This window comes from Monodon monoceros, unplaced genomic scaffold, assembly GCF_005190385.1.
Source record: "Monodon monoceros isolate NGI ecotype Baffin Bay Population unplaced genomic scaffold, NGI_Narwhal_1 Super_Scaffold_2, whole genome shotgun sequence".
NCBI classification, from domain to species: Eukaryota; Metazoa; Chordata; class Mammalia; order Artiodactyla; family Monodontidae; genus Monodon; species Monodon monoceros.
Genome location: NW_021703776.1, coordinates 44,405,565 through 44,430,081, shown reverse-complemented (window position 1 = coordinate 44,430,081; position 24,517 = coordinate 44,405,565). Strand labels below are relative to the sequence as shown.

Sequence of the window (24,517 nt, the reverse complement as noted above, 5' to 3'; positions counted from 1 at the left end):
GCACAAACTCACACCTCAGTATCACCCACAGGGATATGGGTCTTTAGGTCTCTCAAGCTTCTGGGCCTTTGGCATGTTGATAGAGGAAAGGAGAGTGGCTATTGATTACCATTTCTTTTTTTATAATGCTAATTTTTTCTGTTTATCAAAATAATGTATCTTCACTGTAGAAAATTTGCCATATATTGAAAAGCATACAAAGAAAATTTTACATTATCTATCTATAACAACTGTTAATTTTCGGTGTGTTTCCTTCGGTTTTTTTATTGTTATTTTTTTAGAATTCTATTGAAGTATAGTTGATTGACAATGTTGTGTTAATTTCTGCTGTACCTCAAAGTGACTCAGTTACACATATATATATTCTTTTTCATTATGGTTTATCACAGGATAGTATATAGTGAATATAGTTCCATGTGCTATACAGTAGGACTTTCTTGTTTATCCATTCTGTATATAATAGTTTATAATAGTTTGCATCCGCTAACTCCAAACTCCCAATCCATCCCTCTGCCACCCCCCTCCCCCTTGGCAACCACAAGTCTGTTCTGTATGTCTTTGAGTCTGTATCTGTTTCATAGATATGTTCATTTGTGTCATGTTTTAGATTCCACATATAAGTGATATCATATGATATTTTTCTTTCTCTTTACATACATGCATGTACCTCTAATTTATGTTAAGAAAAATTTCAAAGTATGCTTGTGTTGGAGTTAATGAATACTTGCTATTTAAAATTTCACTAAATTTACAGACTTTTCTCTTCTCTTCATCCTTTTATAAGCCAACAGACAGGAAGTGGAGGCAAACCTTCTCCCAGGTTGAGGGGAACAAAGGAATTTTTACTAAGCTAAAGCCTCAATTCTCCCCAGAGGCTTGTGATTTTGGAGGGGACTCTTAGTAACTAGAGCAATGTTCTATTGATATGGTAGAGGCATTACTTGAAAGAAGTCTGTTGACTTTAGCCAAATGCAAAGGGGAACAGAAGAGAAAGGAGAAGGGTCATAGTTAAATCACCTCCCTAAAAGATATGTCGAGGCTCAAGATGAATCAAACAAAGAAAACCTGTCTCAAAATCAGTTGATTGTAAGAGTTCATGATGCTTTGGCATTTCAGTGGATTGAATTGAACAGTACCTTCTGTTTATCCTTTTGAGTACAAGTCAATCTGGCAGATAAATCAACCTGAATTTTTCCCTTTAAAATTCAAGGTTCTAGTTATCTTTTAATATAGGTTAAATTTTCTGGAGCCGCCAAGTAATTGCCATTCTTATCTTTTACATGTTCTTGGCCATGGGATTTGTCTCTGTATATCAGACAAATATTCTCTCTTTGGGGAGAATATAAAATTTCTCCCCAAATTTGAAGTTGTTTTCTTAATCTCAAGTTTAAGTGCTAGAGAATATTCAGTTTCCTAAAGATTCCAAATTTTAACTTCAAAGAATCTTTCCTTATAACTTCTTGTGCTCTCCATTCAAGCTGGAATCTCCTTGTCCGTTACACAGCATAAGGGTGAATGTTTCCATCACTTAGCAAAGGAACACCAAGTACTTGCTATGTGGATGGTAATAAATACAGAGAAGTTTAAAACAAAGGCCCTAAACTCAAAGGGCTAGTTTGAGAGGTAAAACACACCATTAAAATAATGATAATGATAATAATAATAATAATAATGGTATAAGGCTCTAAGTTCCCTATCCTCTTCATTCCCTGCCCTTTGGTATGTAGTTTGGTTCTGTAATGGATCAGAAGGCTTTTATATGTCTTATGTATTTGGAGGAGAATTTAAGTGTTTTATAGTGGAAGCTCTGCCCTACTGTGTACTTGTCCCTATGTTTGATCTAAAACAAACAAGAGCACAGGTTGGTGAGAAAGTTTCCCAACTCTGGACAAGGCACTGGTTCTGCTGTTAACTTGCCAAGAGGATAAAGAACTATATTACCCTTGAGCGCATGAGCTCCCTTTAGCCTTGGTCCCCTACCAACAGAAACTGAGAGACTTCCTAATATTGCTTTTTCAGGGGAATTACAGGGATCTGAGGTTATAGAGGGGCCACTTTCCCTTACCTGAACACAGCCCCATAGCAACATATCTTCACACTTTACCTGCTTAAATTTATTTCCCAGGAGGCTTGCATCTCAACCTAGGACCTGCAGAACAGTATTGGTCCACAATTAATGTCTATCCCTGTCACACTTCCCCTTTCCCTTTCCTACAGAGATTCCTGAGATGGTAAAGAAAGTGGTTCTGATTATAAAATACCATAGCTGGATAAGACAGAACAGGAAGAAAAGAGTCAGCACTCTATTCCAAATGATTTTCCTGGAATTCACCAAGGGAACATAGCCTTGAAAGACGCCAGGCTTGATTCCTTTTTTGCTATTATTCCTGCCCTAATCCTCACCAACAAACACACCCACAGATTGAATACCCTCAGTACTACTTATTATTTCTCTACTACACTTTCTTTAAACATCAGGGGGATATACAGAGAGGACTGGGTTAAAGTCGATAGCCCCAGAGAAGTCTGTGTCTCATGACCTTTGGATGAGTGTGAATGAAAGTGAACATGAGTTGTAAGCATGTGAGGGGCATCGAGGAGTTAGGTAAACCACTTTGATCCTTCTCAGAAATTAAGGATGCCTATGCTATGGACCTCAAGATGGGAGAAAGCCAATGTTTAATAAAACCTACTGCTTTCAAGCACTGCCCTGACACTTCATATAGATTATCGCATTTAATCTTCTAACAGTCTTAGGAAATTGGTGTTTTTTCCTATTTTATGATATAGGAATATAATCTCCATTTTAAAATTCATTTTTCAGTATGCATGGTATCACAGGAAAAAAAAACATGGCTTTTTCATTCAGTCAGTGTAGTTGAATTCTGGTTCGATAATTTACTAAGTTTGAGCTTTTGCAAGATCCCCACATGCAAAATGAGGATCATTTTATCTACCTTGCAGCATTGTTGAGAGGATATGAAATATTGGCTTAAAACATCTAAGTCATAACCAGTCACATGGTAGCTGTATAATATGTGTAGAGCAATTGTTATTCACCAGACTTTCATTGAGCACCAACCTGGTACCCAGTACCCCCAACATAATTATAGACATAAATCAGGTTGCACCTGCACTTTGCAGACACTTAGAATCTGGCTGGAGAGGCAAACAAATATAAAACAAAATATAAGCATGTGAATTAGCTATAAAAAAGGTATTAAGAGAGCATGTAAGACTCTGAGGCAGAAATGTTTAATTCTACCTTAAGGAATTGGGAAAGTTTTATATAGTAGTGGAGGTATTTGCTCTGAACAAAAATGTATGAATCATATTTAATCTAGCAGGAAAGAGGGGAATGAAAGTTCTGGAAAAGGAGAGAGTATGAGGCATAAAATGATGTGAAATGTTCTGGGGACAGTAAGCAGTTCTGTGGGGCAAGCGGACAGGACTGAGGTGACAACAGCATCACTGTCTGGAGCTGCACTGTCCACTGGAAATATACAGTGAGCCACATTTGTCATTTAAAATTTTCTAGTAGTCACACTAAGGAAGTAATAACAGATTTTACTTAACCCAATGTACCCCAAATATTATCATTGCAACATATAAGCAATATAAAACTCTTATTAATGATTTTATTTTTCACTATTTTTCATGTTATGCCTTTGAAATCCTACGTGTATTTAACACTTATAGCACATTTCAACTCCGACTAGCCACTTTCAGGTGCTCAATAGCCACGTCTGGCTACTCTGTTGGACAGTGCAGCTTTAGAGTGATTAAAGAGGCTGGAGGCTCGGGTCAGAACCATGGAGAGTACCAACATTTAAGTTGGGTGGGAGTGAAAGAACACAGAGGTGTCTTGTGGGGATTTGGGGAAGACAGTGGCCCAGAAAAAAAAGGGGGGGCAGGGAGAGCTGACAAAGGCAGTATAAAAGAAGTCAGGAAAAAGGGAATTTCAAAAGTAACTCATCCTTTCCAAAGACAGAGTCATATTCTTTCACTCACAGACCTGATCATCTTCCAGCATTCTCTATTTCAGGGAAGGGCATCAAGATCCCTCCACATGTCAAGCCAGAACTTAGGAGTCATTCTTAACGTATCTCACTCCCTTATCCATCATATGCAGTGCGTCACCAACACCTAACAATATGCTCATAAATCTCAAATCCATCCACCTCCATGTCCTCTACCATGCCTCTACAGTCTACCCCAAATTAATATCATCTCTTGCTCAGACTACAGCAAAGTCCATAATACTCTACATGCATCCATTCTAGCACATTCTAATTTATTCCCCCACCCGTCCACTGCTGCCAGAGCAATCTTCTAATTTTAATCTGAGTAAAACCCTTCAAGTCCTTTCCCTTTGCTCTTAGGGTAAAGACAGAGCTCCTTCCAAGGCTTGTGAGCCCCTGCATGGTGTGGTCCTGTGGCCTTTTCAAAACTATTTGTTATTAGTTGCCTCTTCTCTAGCCACCCTAGCACCATTGCCCTTTGTTCAGTTCCTTGTACTTGCCATGTTCCCTCCTGCCACAGGGTCTTTGCATGTGCTGTTGTCTCTATCTGGGATGTGGTTACCTCTCTCTTTTCCTAGTTAATCCTTATTCATCCCTCAGATCTTATTTTAAACAGCATGGCTTCAGGGAAGGCCTCTCTGGTCAGGTAAAATCCCTATTCTAGAGGCACTGATAACATCATTTTCCTCTTTTTCTGAGCATTCATTACAGTTGCAACTTTGCATTTCTGCATGTGTTAATATGTCTCCCCATAGACTGTGGGAGGATGTCATGTGATTTTGCTCAGCTCTCCATTCTCAATGTTTAGCTAATTGACATTATCTACTCAACCATCCAGGCCTCAAACATTTACTGAACAGTGACTAAGGAGCAGATATTGTGCCAGCTGCTAGAGGTGAACAAAACAGGAAACCTGGTCTAGGCAGGGGGAACTGGGGGTTTGGAATTGCTCCTCTGGCGTTCCCACTGCTTTACTTACGTTTTTAACTAAGAGCGACTGTGCATACATTACATGGTGATATAAAGTACTTATCGCACAGTTTTTGCTACAAACTTATCCAGATACAATTAATCTTTTTTTTTTTTCCAGTTGAAGGCCAATAGATGGCCTAAGGTTACACTGTATGGAAAGTTCAGCTAGAGAAACCCAACACTTCTTATTCCTGGCTCTAACCAAAGTCAACATCTTTCCTTTCCCTAAAATAATAAATAATGAATGGTTGTCCAAGACTCTGAATTTTTTGAGGACAGAACTTTACCTTTTCTTGAATAATACAATTATAAATAATTTAGTCATACCTTGGGCTCTTAACATTAGATAGATGTTTTAGCAACTTCTTTTTATCGTTTCCTAGATATGTATAGCACCAACTGTAATACTTTAAGTCTTGTGACAAATATTCTCATACTTTTCCAGTGGAAGAAAATGATGAATGAGCATTTTGTAGGTGCAAAATGGTTCAAGTATGGACAAAATACATTCTTAGCTGAAACTCAATGAAGTGATTACTATATACGAAGGCTTGGGAGAAAAGTCAAGAGAAGCCCTTTTTTTTTGGAAAGAAGAAAAAGCAGGGGGGGTGGGGAGGCATGAAACTAACATTTATCAAATTCTTGTTAAATCAAGCTCTATTTTTAGTTCCTAATTTCTCTTATTTCAGAGAAGTGTTATGTAATAAGAGGCATATTTTTAGAAAACATATCAGGCTAGCTTTGTTTTACATTAATGAAAAGAGGGTTGTCAAAATACTTAACTGCTTAATTATTGCTGATACATATGGCACTTACTATGTAACAGGTGTTATTCTAAGTGCTTTTCATGTATTAACTCATGTAATCCTCAGAACAACTCTATTTTTAACCCATTACATTAATGAGAAAACAGAGGTATGGGGAGGAAAAGTGAGTTTCCCAAATCACAGAACTAATACAATATAGGGCTGGGTTTGAACCCCAGCAGTATGGCTTTAGAGCCAGTGCTCTAACCACCAAGAAAAACTGCCTTTTGGGACTTTTCCATTCTTAAAGTATTTCAAAAATAATTTGATTGCAGACTAAATTTATATCTTTGTTACAGCATGAAAAACACAAAAATCAGATAGTTACAATCTACCCATAGTTGAAGAACCATCATATGAAGACAAAGAATCTCTAAAATAAAAATAAGCCACATGAAAGTATTTACTATTACAAGCCAACTTATATGCCGTTTCAGGCACATAAAGTCTACCTGGATCAGTGTTGTCACTGAACTAGTGGTAAAGTTAACATAAATAATAATTGGCAATACTGTAATCACACAATGTAACTCTACATATAAAGCAGTTATTAAGCAACTGCACTGTTGGAACCATCATTATTTAAAATCTCCAACTGCAATCTTTTTTAATAACATCTACTTGGGTAAGAGAAAAGATCACTGTTCACATATTCTACCTACTTATGCTTTTCAAAGAAGAAAAACTCCATAATAACAAAGAATTGCTGGAGAATGTGATGAAAATTGTACCAGATTTTAGTAACTCAACTCCTTTTCTTGATTGCTATTAGGTTAAAGCGAATGAAATTGACAATATACAGCTAGGTTTGACTTACAAAAAGGATGATTCATATGTTTCAATCTAATAGGAAAGTCATATTTCATTATATATAATAAAACCTAAGGAGGGCTTCCCTGGTGGCGCAGTGGTTGGGAGTCCGCCTGCCGATGCTGGAGACGCGGGTTTGTGCCCCGGTCCGTGAAGATCCCACATGCCGCGGAGCGGCTGGGCCCGTGAGCCATGGCTGCTGAGCCTGTGCGTCCGGAGCCTGTGCTTCGCAACGGGAGAGGCCACAACAGTGAGAGGCCCGCGTACCGCAAAAAAAAAAAAAAAAAAAAAAATCCTAACGAATTGTGTGTCATTTTCCTTAAAAGGAAAGACTGTTCCACGGCCCATCAGGAGAGCTTTTAAGAATCTAGGCTCTGGTGGACACTCTTAGGACTCCTCTAGCACAAAATGAGTGGCTGGAAACTCTTCAGGGTGAACCCTCTCCATAAATCCAAGAGGGGCACCAATTTACGAGAGAAGAGAGATTCCTAACAGCGTGATATGTTTCCTAAAAACCTACTCTTGGAGACTGGGGGCAGAGGAAAGTGAGGAGAGTTATTCTTGAAAGAGTACAAAGTTTACGTTAGAATGATGGAAAAGTTGTGAGCACAGATAGTGATGACGGATACACAATATTGTGAGTGTGTTTAATACCACTGAATTGTATGCTTAAAATGATAAATATTATGTATATTTTACGACAATTTTTAAAAAAACCTTCCTCTTAGAATAAACTTAATTTTCCCTGCTGCACTGTTGCTGCTGCAACTTACTTGAATTAATTAAGAGCACTGATATAAGTATTAAAGAAAAGAATTCTGACAACGCTCTGAAGACATGCAGTAACTCATTGTGTTCCACATTAGTGCCCCACTTGACTGGGCCTGTGGGTTAGACTCAGCACCTTTGTGGGAAATGTTGGCAGCATTTTGGGTGCCTTGATCCATCGGAGTTTTCGTCTTGGCAGGCTCTGCACACGCATGCGCACATACACACGCACGCAGGGTGTACCCCATCTGCTGAGGACCATATGTGTCAGAGATTTGGGGAGGAAAATCATCTGTCTTGAAGCCAATGGCTGACATGCCACATGTTCTGGCAGCCACGTCAAGTTGTCACTATTAGTTGTCTCACGTCAAATGAGTTAATAAGCTCATTTAGTATCCTGGTGGGCAGATAGGCATGTAGGTCAAAGCCCTTTCCACAATAAGAATCTCTGCATTACTAATGATTCTTTCCCTTTAATTAGGCCCAGGACAGAAATAGCATTTAGAATTTGACATCCCCGAAGAAAAACAGCCACATAGTTTGGCAGCTTGGCTCTGATTCTGCATTAGACAGATATTTGTAATTAAAATTGTAAAGGGATTCTTCTCTTCGCACTACTATACACTGAGCAGTCGCAACCTTGTTCAAAGGTGTTAGCCTGCCAGGAGAACCAGAAGGCCCATTATTGGGTTTGGACAACTGGAAAATCTGGCGTGTTTGAATACCCTGGACTTAAAAATACTTTTCATGAAGCCAAAAATATAGTCATTCTGTATTGAGAGCTGTGAACTTAAAAAAAGTTTTCTGTTTGATTATTCTGTACTAGGGATTTTTTTTTTTTTTTAAACATCTTTATTGGGGTATAATTGCTTTACAATGGTGTGTTAGTTTCTGCTTTATAACAAAGTGAATCAGTTATACATATACATATGTTCCCATATGTCTTCCCTCTTGCGTCTCCCTCCCTCCCACTCTCCCTATCCCACCCCTCCAGGCTGTCACAAAGCACTGAGCTAATATCCCTGTGCCTTGCGGCTGCTTCCCCCTAGCTATCTACCTTACTACGTTTGTTAGTGTGTATATGTCCATGACTCTCTCTCGCCCTGTCAAAGCTCACCCCTCCCCCTCCCCATATCCTCAAGTCCGTTCTCCAGTAGGTCTGCGTCTTTATTCCTGTCTTACCCCTTGTACTAGGGATTGTTGATGTCTACATGTTTCACCTGATTTCCTTCCCATCAAGTTATAAGGAATTATATCCTATTAGAAATCATGATTTTTTTTTTTTAGTGGTTGAAAGCAACATCATGATGTTAGGGGATTTTTAGGCTTTTGAGTTGTGTGAGAGCTGAAATAAAACTACACAACATTCTAGTTTGAGGAGAAAGTTTCAGCTTCTTCGTAGTTGTTCATATTTGTGGTGTTTGAACTCTTTCCAAACCACAGTTGAAATATTTATGTTCAGTAGGTTGACCTACTAAAGCTGCTAAACTACCTTTAAGTCAAATCAAGCATCGATATTCAAATAATGGCAAAACTAAAGAATGAATTTTTAAAACTACTAAATCTTCATTAATGATATATCTGTTCTAGTGAAAATAGTGACATTATAGAAAACATAAGACTCTAACTTGTATATCTGAAACTGTAAAAAAAAAAAAAAATTAAGTTCCAAGCCTCCATGCCTCTCTTAGAAGAAAGCGGAATTACAAATAACTCATTAGGTTATTAAATGCACAAGAAGCTTCTGATGGATTACATCTACACTCTCCTGTTTCTATTTATTATCCAGATATCTTGGAAGAATGGTCAGAATTCCTGGCTATTGCACCCTTCTCTCTGATTCCTTCCACAATCCATTGTCACCTCCCCAATCTCTCAGAGGTTTCCAAAACCTGCAAAATTGACAATCTAAGTGACTGCATAGGTCCTGCCTATTTGACCTGTCTACAGTATGATACTGTTGACAGCTCATTCCATTTAAGACTATTTCCTCATTCATTCAACAAATATTTATTTGTTGCTTATCTTAAACATGTGTGAGTGTAGATATAATTTTTTTTTCTCTCTTAGATATGATAGCAGTACTCCTGACCCATTGTCCCTAGATTCTCTGCTTTGGATTTTTCAAAAACAGTGATGGACGTGTACATATCTATCTAATTCTCCTGCCAGTGGTTCATATTTGAAAGAAGACTGGCAATGTTCAAAGGTATAATGCACGGAAACTAAAAGGAAACTTGATTAGTACTCTTTCAGTTACCAAAATACATACGCATTCCTAATAGCTATGTCAAAGGTTGACAGACATCCCTGTTTTAAAAGCTAACCTCTTTTCATAGAGCATTTTGAAGAAAACAGGATGATGTGTAGGGATGTTTACTAGGTTGACAATTTTAATTTCAGGATCTGTACATTTAGCTCTCATTTACTTAATTTCTTTATAAGAACACCAACTACTAAAAAAAATTATCTACCATGCTTGGGAACCTCAAAAAATGTGATGGAAGTATGACAGAGCTAGGTAAGGAGGAGTAGGGTGTCCAAGGATCATGTGCAGTGCAGAGCTTTCGAGTGGACTAAGTGCTTCATTTGCCCTCATTTACTTCCTTTAAAACATAAGTTTCACTTATTCACTAATACTAGGTCTGTTGTTTATTTTGGATGTGGGCTGGATGTTTGATTCACTGGAGATTATTTACCCTGACCATATCCATTTATTAAACTGGACCAGACTGGTGCTATTTCCCTATGAGTTTTCTTAACATCTCAGAAGCTAAACTGAACATAAAGTAAGAGGACTTTGAGTTTCTTATACTTGAGTGTAGCACAAGAAGAAAACACTTAGGGGGGAAAAGCCCTGCAGAAAATGTATGAGCGTCCTAGAGTAGAACAATGAAAGAAGTTAGAAGAAGGGAGGCAATACGTCTATTAAGGTAAATTACTATATAACATAAATATCACAGTATTTTTAAATTGTTTGAGGATTAACACGTGCTGCTTTGCCTTGGAGAAATATGTCATGGATAATTCCTAATGCCCTTTTGGCCCTAGCACCGAAGCTCTCATGCTAGGATGCTTCAACGTGTCACAAGCTATTTCCTGCTCAGGCCACAGTGAGCAGTCCCTCCTCCCAGAGCACAAAGTGGGTCTTGGAAAGAGTAGATTTGGATGAGATTTGAGAAGAAAACACCCTTCAGAAATAACCTCAGAAGGACATCAAGAAATGGCAAAGGGCTTCCCTGGTGGCGCAGTGGTTGAGAGTCCGCCTGCCGATGCAGGGGACACGGGTTCGTGCCCCAGTCTGGGAAGATCCCACATGCCGCGGAGAGGCTGGGCCCGTGAGCCATGGCCGCTGAGCCTGCGCGTCCGGAGCCTGTGCTCCGCAACGGGAGAGACCACAACAGTGAGAGGCCTGTGTACCGCAAAAAAAAAGAAATGGCAAAAATTACCTAATGTGGGCCTGGCACATCCAGCATTCTACTGTGTTTATTTGTTCAAAACTAATTTTGGTTACTTGTTCTCTGTGATTTGAGAGGCCTGCCAGTCTTGAGCCATTCTTTCTCGTTATTGGAGGGCCAATTCTATGGCCAGATGGGATTGCCACCTGAACCACCACACCAGCCCTTGGAAGGTGGCGTAGGGTTCTTAGGCCCTCAGTTTTTACTGAGAAGGGGCACCGTGCTCTCTTGTTAAGGACATTGCCAGTTTGGTCCTAGGGATATGTCTTCTCAGATACTTGCGTGATGATAGTTCTAATTGATTTTAGAGACTGATGGGATGTTCTTCTTATGAATACCACTCTTGACCCTCATGTATGGGAGAGGCTGAGGTGGCTTCCTTCTGAGAAACATCTATGTTTTGTTTCTAAAGCAACAAGGTCATTTAGGACAGAATACTACTTTACATACGGAAAATACTAATGACAGAAGTGATTTGTGAAATAGGGCCAGAATCACATTTTTCCTTAATTTCTCACATGCTGTTTTTCCTTTTATTCTTTGGCCACCTTTTCTGCAAACCCTTTGATGAAGAAAACCCAAGCACTAGAGCAACAGAATGGGATTGTCGCTCATGAGAGAGACTATTCATAAATTCAAATTCATAGACAGGCCCTATCTAGAAACTCCCATGGAATCTTTGCAAATGTTACAAGTCCAAATTTTCTATTTTAAGGTCTCGTAAGAGACAAAATATTTGAAAATGCACATTACTGGTTTCTTTTTCCCATGAGATTCCTTTCCTTCTTTTCCTGCATTTTCAGATGAACATTATAACCAAGTAGAAGTGCATTCTCAACAGACTTCTGTTTCCAGCCAGAGTACACTAGAGGGGGTAGAAAGATGCAATTTCCATACTGTCCAAAAGAAAGGCATTTATCTCAGGTTGACTATCTAGGAAATTCAGCAGTTTTCCTAAGGAGATAGATATAATATGGTGGTTAAGAGCAGACTGGCTGGGTTTGAATCCTGGCTCTGTCCCTTCCTAGCTGTGTAGACTTGAATCCATTGCTTAAATTCTCTTTGCCATAGTAGCCTAATCTATACCGTGAGAGTGAGAATAGATCATGCCTCAGAAGGTGGTGTTATCTTAAATGGGTATTTAGAACTGTATCTGTGCATAGTAAATATACACTAAATAAGTGCTATCTGTTATTTTAGAAGCTTCAAAATAATAATCCTCCCTGTGTCCATTGGAAAATACAGAATTACTGAATTTTAAAGGTTTTTTTTTTTGGCACGAATAGCAATATCGTAAAACCATTTTGTAATAAAATGGTAATGGATAAAAAGAAATGTCACTATAAAACATTGTTTCCAGATTGAGCAAAAAAATAGTTTATTAAGTTTTTAAGATTTAGAAGTACATTCTGGGATGTAAGATGAAGCCATTCCCTGAAACCTGACTTTTAAGACAATACAAGAATAAATGTATAAAACCTAAGACAATTAATGAATGTGACATTCGTCTCTGGTTGACAGATCCAAAGAGGGGTAGAAATTAGTAATAGTCTCCAAGTAACAGTCAAGAGACCATTAAATCTGTGACCTTAAGACAAAAATATAACTAGGAGAAAAGTGAGAAGCTTACTCCCATCTCACTCCCTACCAAGAACCTCCAATGTTCTTTTTTTTTTTTTTGCGGTACGCGGGCCTCTCACTGTTGTGGCCTCTCCCGTTGCGGAGCACAGGCTCCGGACGCGCAGGCTCAGCGGCCATGGCTCACGGGCCCAGCCGCTCCGCGGCACGTGGGATCTTCCCGGACCGGGGCACAAACCCGTGTTCCCTGCATCGGCAGGCGGACTCTCAACCACTGCGCCACCTGGGAAGCCCCCCAATATTCTTTAGATACTGACATCTTTTTAACTGACAATGACTTTTTTGTGTTCACTTGGCAGTGAATTTTGTGATTTTAAACCTGTGATAATTTTACGTTAAATATCTTCACCAAAATTTTTGAAAAAAAGAATTTTTTAAAAGAGAGGCCCTTGGAAAGTTGAAGTCCTCAGATACCTTTGGAAGAGTGACTCCTTTTATGATGATGATGTGAAAGTCGAGCATGAAGTGTTATGTCAGAAAATTACAGCCTCCCCCAATATACTTGACTCATTATTTATTCTAAGAATTAATGCATTCCTAGAATTAAAAGCTGAATTCTGTGGAAATAAATCCACTTTAAAAGAAAAATCTGAGGAGTAATTGTATAAGACATGAAGAGAAGTGATCAAACGATGGCACGTTTTTATGAACTGCCATCACCCATCTCCCGAAGCTGCGTGCCCTGCTCCCAGCCCAGCCCCTCCACAGATGCCCTGATTTCCAGACTTCTCATTTTCCAAAATGAAAACTTTGGGCCAGTATGATTCCTAATATCCCTTGTGGCTCAAACAATCTATAATTCTATCACTGTTGCAAACTCCAAACCTGATCCCTGATTTTAAGCCTCTTTTTCACAAACATGTGAAAATTATCAGCTTAGGTAACCAAAGGATCCTAGAAATAAGTGTGGACTGTCAAAATATTTTCTTTTCCTTGCTGCAGGATTTTACCTACAGCCAAAGCAATTTTGTAAAAACTTCTACTCAGTATTCAGAAGAGCCAGTTCTTTCCTATGATTAAGAGAATTAATCATAGGCAAGGACTGGAAAAGACAGTTTCCCCAGACAACCTTAAGCACACGCCCACTGAGAAGCTCATTCTATTTTAATTTGCCAATTAAAACTGCCCCAGGAAATCACACATTGTCATTATCTCATTAAAAATAGTATACGTGTCACTCCCTTACCTCTCTCTGGAAAAAAGAACAGTCAAGTAGCCCAGCTGCTCCCCACAAGTTAAATTTAATAGCACCCTTAAAAGATTGGCTTTATCTAGGGTCCTCTGGGGACAGTACTGTCTGCTGTTATTACTGCCACAAATTCCACAGATCTCCAGTCACTAACTCAACACCATTTATTAGATATTTACTATATCTGTGGAATTTACTAAGCACTGAGAAGTGTTAAAAAGGCACTAAAACGCTTGTTTTCAGCAAATTAATGGCCACTCTCATTGGAAAATGGAGTCTTATAAACAGGTCTTTTAAAGATCCCTTCTATCTCAACTTTTGGTTCCATCTGGCTCTTATTCAACCCCTCCCTATACGTCTTGCCTGGTTACCTGTGGAATGACATTACAAGGCTGGTACTGATAGAGATTACACCCTCGCAATTTAAAAAAGTTTAATTTTTGTTGGTATGACAGTTATAAATCCCCTTCTCTTATAAACTATGTATTGAGTTGACATTACCTGTGGGAAATAGAGTGATTTGAATTGTGTTGCTTATTACTACTTTTCAGTTTCTAGTGTGTCATAAAATGACTAAAAGGGCGGGAGTAAGATGGAAACACTGCAAAAATAATGGCTTATATTTAATAATGCCCCTTTGAATAAAATAATAATAATAAATGAAAAGACTATGACACTAACTTCCTGCATGTACTTAAACATGATTCTGTGTATAACACCTGCAGGTTATTATGTATTACCAAAGATTCGTCCTCAAAGAATCCATTGACTTCTGCCTAATAAAAACGTGTATTACCATAGCTCACTAGGGGAAAGGCACTCTGCCTGTCTACAATCAACGGGTATGATTACCTTATTGCCTTGAAACCCCTTCGGGCCTGGATCCCCTGGAGGTCCAGTAATGCCCTGCTCCAAGATGAAAACCAAGAATTAGTTCTGTGTACAGAAGGCCAATCAGGAATGAATCATTCATTAGGGTCCCTAGAGATCCTGGAGTTAGAAGTCAGACTATCTAAGTCAGAGTTAAGTTGGGGTTACACACGATTGAGAAATGGAATGAGATAAAATTCCTTGTGTCAAACACACAGCTTCTAAAATAGTACCTAGACTGAGAGCAAACATTTATTCATGAGGTGTTTGTTTTCTAAACCTGCATTTCCAACATTATTCCTGTGCTGGACCCCTTTTTGGAAAGAATAAACAACAACTTTAAAAATATATATCTAAGGCATATATAACTGTAAGTTGGAGTTTCCAATGACCTGTGATAATCAGAGTTACTCCCCTGTCCTGACACAATTTCAGACCAGAACAAAGGCGTTGGTGGTCAACTAGATGCCATCTAGGAAATTTTGGGTAAAGGTATAATTTTCAGTAGACTTTTTGAAATGCTGAAATTGGTTCTTCACACATATACACACCCTCTTCCCATTACAGCTTTAGACAAGGCAAGTCCCCAGACTGGAAAAACGGATCCAATTATTTTCTGAAATCCCTGGGATAAGTCTAAAATAAATGCTTTAAGGAATCATTCCGTGTTATTGAGCAGTTACTGCTTATCATGATGGAACAATACAGATGCTGTAATTTAGATAAAATGCATAGCTCTTCCTACTGCATTAGAGCAGCAATGCCAACATTGTTACATCCTGCTTTTGACTGCTTTGACTTTTTTTTTTTTTTTTTTTTTGCGGTATGCGGGCCTCTCACTGCTGTGGCCTCTCCCGTTGCGGAGCACAGGCTCCGGACGCGCAGGCTCAGCGGCCATGGCTCACGGGCCCAGCCGCTCCGCGGCATGTGGGATCTTCCCGGACTGGGGCACGAACCCATGTCCCCTGCATCGGCAGGCGGACTCTCAACCACTGCACCACCAGGGAAGACCTAACTGCTTTGACTTTATTCATCTTCCTAAACTCTAATTTTTTAACTTTTATCCCTTCAGCTACTCACTAAGTAGACTCACCTGCCAGCACCTATCTTTGAAGGAGCCTGCGTTAGTTATTCAAAATATTAGAGCACCAGTCTCCAGACTTTGTCTCACATTGGAATCACCCGAGAATCTTTAAAAATACTGATGCCTGTCTCCAATCGCCGGACATTCTGACTGAATTGGTAGAGGGTGCATGTGGGCACAGAGATTTCCAAAGCTCCCTAGGTATTCTAATACAGACTTAGATTTGGTTTTCGCCTGCTTACCTGAAGTCCTCCGGGTCCCTTTGGTCCATTTGGCACTGGGGATCCCTGTGGAATAAAATGAACGGTAAGTTGCTCTAAATATCCATTCAATTTGCAATGATTTTACGTGGAAGAGAAGGAACTGTGTTCCCAGTAATGGCCAGTCTTCCCAGGTTATCCAAACATCAAAGCCAACAAATTCACTGTTAACAAAACGATCCTAATTAACAAGCCAACTTGTTAGTAAACTTTTCTCTAGTAAACAAACTCCATGAAAACATGATTTTAGGTTAACTCCTTTGCCTGTATATTGACATTTTTATCAGAATTTTAAAAATTTATTTCTTAAGGATCCTTAGAAAGCAATAAATTTGGTGGAATATTGTTTCCTTCCAGCAAGGCAATGTAAGTTAAATTAACAATTTAGTGGGCTTCCCTGTGGCGCAGTGGTTAAGAATCTGCCTGCCAGTGCAGGGGACACGGGTTCGAGCCCTGGTCCGGGAAGATCCCACGTGCCGCGGAGCAGCTAAGCCCGTGCGCCACGACTACTGAGCCTACGCTCTAGAGCCCCCAAGACACAACTACTTAACCCGCGTGCCACAACTACTGAAGCCTGTGCGCCTAGAGCCCGGGCCCCGCAACAAGAGAAACCACCGCAATGAGAAGCCCGCACACCACTACAAAGAGTAGCTCCCGCTCGACGCAACTAGAGAAAGCCTGTGAGCAGTATCAAACACCCAGTGCAGCCAAAAATAAATAAATTTTTTAAAAAAATTTAGTGAGTTTCCACAATGTCTAGATCACTCTCTTGCCCATCTTCAATACATAGAACTTGGCAAAACACAACTTATACTCAACACTCTTCTAACAGAAAGTATTTCAATATGTCCCATAACTAGGAAGCCCTTTAAAGTTTTTTATGACAGTATAATATTACCTAGTCTCTCTTTTCTCAGATTTCCACTTTTTTTCTGATTACCAAAATGTAACCTGTTTATAATAGACATACCTTGACAATTATAGAAAAAAGTAAATTTCTAACAGCAACAGATGTTAACATTTTAGGCATATTTTCATCCAATATTATTATTTCATCCAGTAGGTCTTTCTTTAAATAATTTGATCAAAGTGTATATCCAATTTTGTGTCCTACTTATCTGGCCTTCCATTCTATCAAAAATATTTTTCCATGTCATTAAAAACTCTCAGTAAACTGAATAATATCCAAGAATATGATTCTGTCATAGCTACTCATTTCTCTAGTTTTGACACTTAAGTTGTTTCTGATGATTTCTATTGTTAACAGTAGTATAGTGAATATCTTTGTGTATAAATCTTTGTTCAACTTCTGATTCATTCCTAAGGATAATTTCCTAGAAGAAGATGACTGACACAGAGACTGTAAGCACATTTAAGGCTCTCATTCACCCTCTTTTGTCTCTCACACCATATATAGAAAGAAAAAGTAAAAATTTCCTCCATAAATTTTGTTCAGATTTCCATTCTCACTACCTGAGTATAGAGAGTGCATCTTCATCTTACAATATCTCCATCAATACTGAGTATTATATATTATCTCAGTGCTTGCTAATTTGATAGATGAAGTAATATTTTAATGTTTTAATTTTACTTACCTGATTGCTTATGTGTTTGGATAATTTTTTGATTTATTACCCATTTATATTTCCTCTTTTATGTTGCTTTGTGTTCTTTGTACGTTTTATGTGTAAACTTACATGAACTCTTCACATCAAGGGCACTATATTTCATTGACCTTAGACATGCATTTTTTCAGATTTTTACATCTCTGAAATTGGGATACATTGTACAATCAGTTGCACCTTACATTTCTAATGGGCAGTATTTTTTCTTTCTTTTTAGCACAGAAAGTTATAGGGCATTTAACAATCCCTGCCGTCTTAGTCAATGAACTGTGTTAAATCTTTGTCAGCCATTTTTATTTCAAATAGTGTCTCCAGTTATTTTTTGACTCATTTTTGTTCAGTGTGTCCATTCTTCTGTATTTTCAAGTCTATGTCCATCTCCCATTTTCACTTATTCTCCAGGAAGAATCCATTCATTATCACACCTTTCATTTTGTCCAGAGATAATTACCAAGCCTACATTTTTCAGATTCATCTGACCTTTAACTCTACAGTAGTTTAAAAGCTTTCAGAAAGTCTCAGCCTATTTGAAGTGTTTAGTTACATAGGCCAGTGTCACTATTTTATACTTTTCTTTTCACCTTCCTCCTCGTTTTCTCTCCTTGATTCTTCCCATAATTAAAAAATAGATATTGAAAGACTTTGGTATCTTGGTGGCATGCTGGTAACAGTTCTTAACTATAATGAAAACTATTTACTTTTACTCTACTTTTTTGGACCCTTTATCATGTTTCAAATATACTCTCTATGTATTTCTGGTCCATTAAGGAACTCCTTAACATTTAATATTGTCTCCAGTTTACGTATTTTATTCATATTTATTTTTTAATGAAAGGTAAATAACTACCCAATTTCTGTGGCTTGCTGCCTTTTCAAATCCTTATCTGTGTCTAGTTCTTCCACATTACTGAAAAGTATTTCATTAACCTATTTCATAGAGTTCTTCACTCTACTTTGGAAGGTGCTTGTTCTCAGCATTTACATCTGGAAAACAATTCTCCTTTGACCCAACTGGAGCTTGAATTGACTTTGCTAGTTAAGTTATTCTTTTCACCATAACATTTAGTGGGCCTGGCCTCAAAGGTTAGGGTGCCACAAGGCAAAGTCTTAATGGTCCGTAAGAAAGGCCTTTGGGGGCTCCATTAAATAAAGTTAGGGATGGATTTGTTTTTTGCTTCATGTTTTACAGATGTGAAAATTGAGCCGATGACTCTCTAATTCCAGTAGTGAGAGCAACATAATGAATCCAGGAATTTCTTCTTAAGGAAACTCAGTCCCAAAGGGATCACAGCTGTTAGCATTTTAAAAACAAGTTCCTTACTTTGTTACCTTTTATTCCTGGTTTACCGCATTCTCCACGTTCACCCTAAAAAAATGAATACATGAAATAAGAAGACATTTGCAGTCATTCAGTGTTCGGATTCTTTTTAAAAGATTCCCAGCAGAATCTTATGACATGAGCAGTCTGATGAGTTATACACAGTTTTATCCTCAATACTGTGGGTTGTTTGGGCATTGAACTCTGAAAAATTTTACGCATGAGTCATTCTTAACACAATCAAATTAGTGATACCACCTAATGAGGTTTAACATTTTTGAGACATGGATCAAATTAAGAGGAAAGAAACTAAGGTTTAATGAGCATCTACCATATTTTATGTACCCTTTGCATATATGATTGAATTGAATCCACATTATACCCCAATGAGATTAGTTTTACCATTCCTTTTTTTTTCAATTTGATCCATAGATGCCTTTTCTTATTGAAGTATAGTTGACTTGCAATATCATATTAGTTTCAGGTGTACAACACAGTGATTCAATATTTTTATAGATTACACACCATCCAAAGTTACTACAAAATATTGACTATATTCCCTGTGCTGTACATTACATCCCTGTGACTTATTTATTTTATAACTGGAAGTTTGTACCTCATAATCCCCTTCACCTTCATCTTATTTTATACATGAGGAAACTTAAGCTCAACAAGGTAACTTTGCTCCATCCTCGAGCTAGTAAGAAGAATCAGGTCTCAGCCCAGGTCTACTCAGACTCCGAGTCCCTATTCTTTCCACAACACCACATGCTCCAGCCTGAGCACCAACTTTGATCAATTAGTAGTGTTTGCCTAGAGATCTGTGAGAGAAAGATTCTGAGAGCATGTCCAGACTTGGTGGAGAAAGGAGCCATGATGAATGATCAAGGTCTGCGGTGAGAGAGAGAGTTGGGCATGGCGACAAGCATGCTGTGTGTTTTCCATCACCACAGACTGCTGTCCTGCCTTTCCTGGCATACTAACGGAAAAACAAATTAACATTTAAATTATGCTTTCCTGTTTATTATTAATGTTATTTTACAGACATTATGTCAGTTAATCTGACATTAACTGTCTGAGGTAGATATCATTAGCCCAGTTTCACAGATTGAAAATTTGTGATTTAAAAAGGTTAAGTAACTTGCTCAGATAGAATGAGAATTGGGGCCTCTGAATACAAATCTACTATATCAGACTTTCAAGACTTCTAATAATTAGAACTAACAAGTAACAAGGTCAATTAGAAAAACAACTGAAGTTAGACTTTTCAAAGTGTATTCATACATATCTATATTTTTTCTGAGCCTCGAAGCGATTCATATTTTTAAGATAGGGCAGTTCAGTTGGGGGGGTTAAATGATTTATGTAAATGTCCATGCCAGCCAATGACTCCTAGGCTGGTGCCCTCACTACTAGTTTCTGTTTCTGCTGCTGCTTTATTATCTCTGTGCTCCTCTAAAGCATGCAACTCAAAGTGCCGCTACATAAGGAACTTGCACTAGAATGTTCATCACTGCCCTGCTTCCTTCATTAGGGAAGTCTTGCTATGAAAAATAAATGTCAGCTGAGCTAAGCAGTATGTTTAGTGATGCAGTGGACTTATATTCTTGTGCAAGCTTCATCTCCACAAAATAGCAACCAATAGTTCACAGATTGACTGCCAACCTGCAGACCACACTTTGCTCTGAGAAGGAATATCATAATTGTGACCACCAGTTATGGATGCAGAGTATGTGCCAAAGTCTTGACATTATTGGTGATCACCACAACAGCCTTGCAAGGTGTATGCATCTCCATTCATACACAAGGCAAGTGAGGCTCAGAGAGATTAAGTAGCTTGCCCATGACCACATGCTTGAGTCTGTTAGGCTCCCAAGTCCGTGTTCTCCCTCAGCCACCCAGAGCTGAACAGGGTACACTGCCATGGTCTTCAAGTTACTTTCCACAAACCTGACACTTCTGCCTAGGGTCCTGCATGGGGTATTGCTGGCACGGGGAGCAGGCAAGAGGGAGGTACAATTTTTAGATCCAGCTATGTCTCTATTCAAAAGCAATCTGTTTATGGTTACCGGGGGGAAGGGTGGGGGAAGGAATAGCCAGGGAGTTTGGGATCAACATGTACACACTGCTATATTTAAAATGGATAACCAACAAGGACCTACTGTATAGCACAGGGAACTCTGCTCAGTGTTATGTGACAGCCTGGATGGGAGGCGAGCTTGGGGGAGAATGGATACATGCATACGTATGGCTGACTCCCTTTGCTGTGCACCTGAAACTATCACAACATTGTTAATCGGCTATACGCCAATATAAAATAAAAAGTTAAAAAAACCCAAAAAACAAAAGCCATCTGTTCTCGCTCCACATCATATTGTGAGTCAAACTGACCCAGGAAAAACTGAGCTTTCACTTAAAACAAGTTGAACATTTATTGCTGAATGCAAATGGAAAATTGCTCTTGAAGAATCAACTAGAAAGCAATTAATCGAAGAATGTTGGATGGAAATACAATGAGTCAACCACCAAAATATAAAACAGAAAAGTACCATAAATATGCTCAAAATTCTTTGGGCTAGAGTTCACGTTCCATTTGTCCAGACAGATTTGTTAGCTATAGGGTCCTGAGGAACAGCATTGGCGTGGGGGCAGATTCCCATCAATGAAGATACTGTACTCAGGTTATTCGCCTCTGCAAAGGCGTTTTCTTTTTTGATGGGCTCAGTAATCCCTGTGGCATGGTCAGAGTTACAAAGTTCCCAAGAGCGAGTGCTTCAGAAAAAACTGAACAGATTAGCTCTGTTCCCAGCCTCGATTTCTGACGCTGCTTATCCTGGTGAAATTCTGGTTTGAATGTCGACGGTTCAGGGCCATTTTGCTCCGACAGCTTGTATTTTCCAAACGAGGGCCCCTCCAGTGAATCTATAGTTCCCCAGAAGTTTAAGTGAATCTTTTCAAAAAAAAAAAATACACAGAGAGTTTCCTGGTGTTGATAATTAGCATACTGTATAAATCAAAACGGTGGTGGCATGGAAAATTTTCTTCAACTATATATATAGGACAGTTTTACAATCATGAAAGTTTTTTAACTTTCCCATATTATCACTTGTTCCCTATCTCTTTATAGTAGCACCTTATGTTTATAGACCAGCAAATAATTTAAAATACATTGTCACATCCATTATTCTCTTTGATTCTCCAACGACCCTGTAAATTAGGGAGGCTTGTATTAATCCAGTTCTATATGGATGAAGAAACAGACACTCTAAGATATTGAGTTGTCCAGGTTCTGATGGCAAGGTACAGAATCATGGCATTTCTTACACTCTTCCCCTTTTCGACCTAACATTTCCAGTGTTTAGGATTATATTTATATGCCTGTGTGTAGGTTCACCCCTAATGTTTACAGGGCCCAGAACAAGAGTATAAGCAGAGGCCCAAATACCACCTATCTAAGTAGCTGAAAGTTCCAAATCGAGCTAATAAACTAGTCATGTTCTGGCTTCCTTTCTTGACAAATATATCTCCAAAAGGAGTAAAAAGTTAGAGAATTTTGGAATTCCTCAGAGGTGCATGTGGGAGGCCCATGCCCATAGCCCACAGCCCAGCTCTCAGTTCACCTCCCACCTCCAGCTCCTCCCACAGCCAAAGGAGCTGTATGTGTCTGTGATGGTGCCACAGACAGCAAAACAAAGCCCCCTCCTGCCCCAACAAAGCTTCCATTTGGTTTCCCTCAGGCCTAGGAAGAAGATGGACATGGGAAGGAGGTTCGTGTGTGCCTTTGAAGCAGGCTCAGACCATTTTGCAGGGACTTCTAGGGGCTTGGTTACCCAAAGCATGATCCAGGAGAAGGGGACATGGGCCTCTCACTCTACAGACACCTGGCTCCCTCATGAATGAGGAGGCTGGAGGAGACCCAGAGCAGGACCCTGTAAAGTGCATGCCTCTTGCCCAGGTCTGAGGGTTGTAGGACAGAATGAATGATGAGGGCTATGTTCTGATTTCAGACAGAAAAATCTGATAATAGAGAGCATATAATAATAGTGGCTTAAACTTATGAACCACTGAACCCTCTCGAAGATTCCTGAGCCCCAGTCTAACGTGTTAATTTCTTTGGAAGCAGTTTGATTTCCTAATTGGTAATTTGCAAAGAATAATAAAATAATCTACCAACTCATAACCTTTGTCAAATTTACTGCCCCTGCAAGCTCTACCCAGGTGCCTGATGGAATGAACTAATTCTTTAGTTCATTTAGTTCTTTAGTTCATTTATTTCTTTAGTTCATTTAGTTCAGTAAAGAATGAAGTAATTCTTTACTGCTTAACCAGGATAGATCCTCTTTGCCCCATGAGAGGGTCTTGTGTCTACATTTCATAGGAAGTTAAGCACCAAGGCAGCAGCATAATTGTAGTATTGCTGCATCCATTTGTACATAGAAACTTTTGATCTTGATACCCGTATTGCATGACCATTAAACTGGGGTTCTCTATCAAAAGAATTTGTATTTGCAGGACTAAGAGAGGCTGGATTCTCAGGATTCTTAGGCTTCCTTCCATCCTTTATAACATACACCTGTATCTTAAGTTCTATTATTATTTTATGCTAACAGAGTTGAGAATATACTTCGGAATTTGGGAATCCAGACTTACAAAAATAAAGGAAAATAACTTTTATTAAGTATATAAATACAGTTATGTTGCTGGGTTTTTTAATGAAATTCTGATCTATTTGTTATTACCAACTTACCTTCTCACTCTTGTACCCAGGGATTCCCTAATTAAAAAAGAAAAGAGAAGTAAAATATGATATTAGAAGGCATAGTTGGAGGAAGTAGTTGATGTTTTTCATTTATAAAGTATAACAAAACACATCTGTATAGTGTTGGAAATTAAGACTGTATAAAGGTAAGGTCTTCGGGCTTCCCTGGTGGCGCTAGTGGTTGAGAGTCCACCTGCCGATGCAGGGGACTCGGGTTCGTGGCCCGGTGCGGGAAGATCCCACATGCCGCGGAGCGGCTGGGCCCGTGAGCCATGGCCGCTGAGCCTGCGCGTCCGGAGCCTGTGCTCCGCAACGGGAGAGGCCACAACAGTGAGAGGCCCGTGTACTGAAAGAAAAAAAAAAAAAAAAAAAAAAGGTAAGGTCTTCCACTTCTCTCTGCACGTAGGGAATGTGCATATAGTAGGGGGAAGAAAAGAACCTATTTTTTCCCTTTATTACATTCTATTCTCAGTTCCACATATTTTTTCAAATCCAATTTCTTACCCTTTGGCCCAAAGCTAAAGGAGAAACTATACACTGAATCTCACTGTAGAAGTGACGACCTATAATAGTGCTTTCAAAATTGTTATATTGACTTTTAAACTGTGAACTATCACAGCTGAGGATGCTTCACAGAGACGGTTTAGAAAAATTGGCTTTGAAACTGAGCTGAGATAATGGCCTTTAAAATGTCCGTAAATATTTATATCCATTACGATCCTCCTTTCAAATTCGGTCGAGAATATAGAACATCGGGAAATGAATGGTTCCTTTGTCAACCTTAGTGAGACAGTGACCTTTAAGTTACTATATTTTATCTCAGGCTAAATAAGGGGCCAGTGCTTCTGCTTCTCTTGTATGTCACTCTTGGGAATTCTGCACAGCCTTCTCCATTGTGTCGCTGCCCATAAACCCTTTAAGTAACACAATACTGAATA

General features: G+C 39.0%; 2 protein-coding genes across 3 annotated transcripts in view; one reads left to right on the top strand and one right to left on the bottom strand.

Annotated features, from left to right (window-relative positions):
* The window catches only part of MIOS (meiosis regulator for oocyte development), a 114,379-nt gene that overhangs the window by 10,402 nt on the left and 79,460 nt on the right, over positions 1-24,517 (top strand). The gene's annotated exons all lie outside the window — the stretch shown is intronic.
* COL28A1 (collagen type XXVIII alpha 1 chain) overlaps positions 1-24,517 on the bottom strand; it is a 157,859-nt gene that overhangs the window by 117,137 nt on the left and 16,205 nt on the right. Inside the window, 4 exon segments of the mRNA XM_029233287.1 lie at positions 14,516-14,569; positions 15,860-15,904; positions 18,824-18,868; positions 23,568-23,594. Coding sequence (XP_029089120.1) covers positions 14,516-14,569; positions 15,860-15,904; positions 18,824-18,868; positions 23,568-23,594 — 171 coding nt within the window.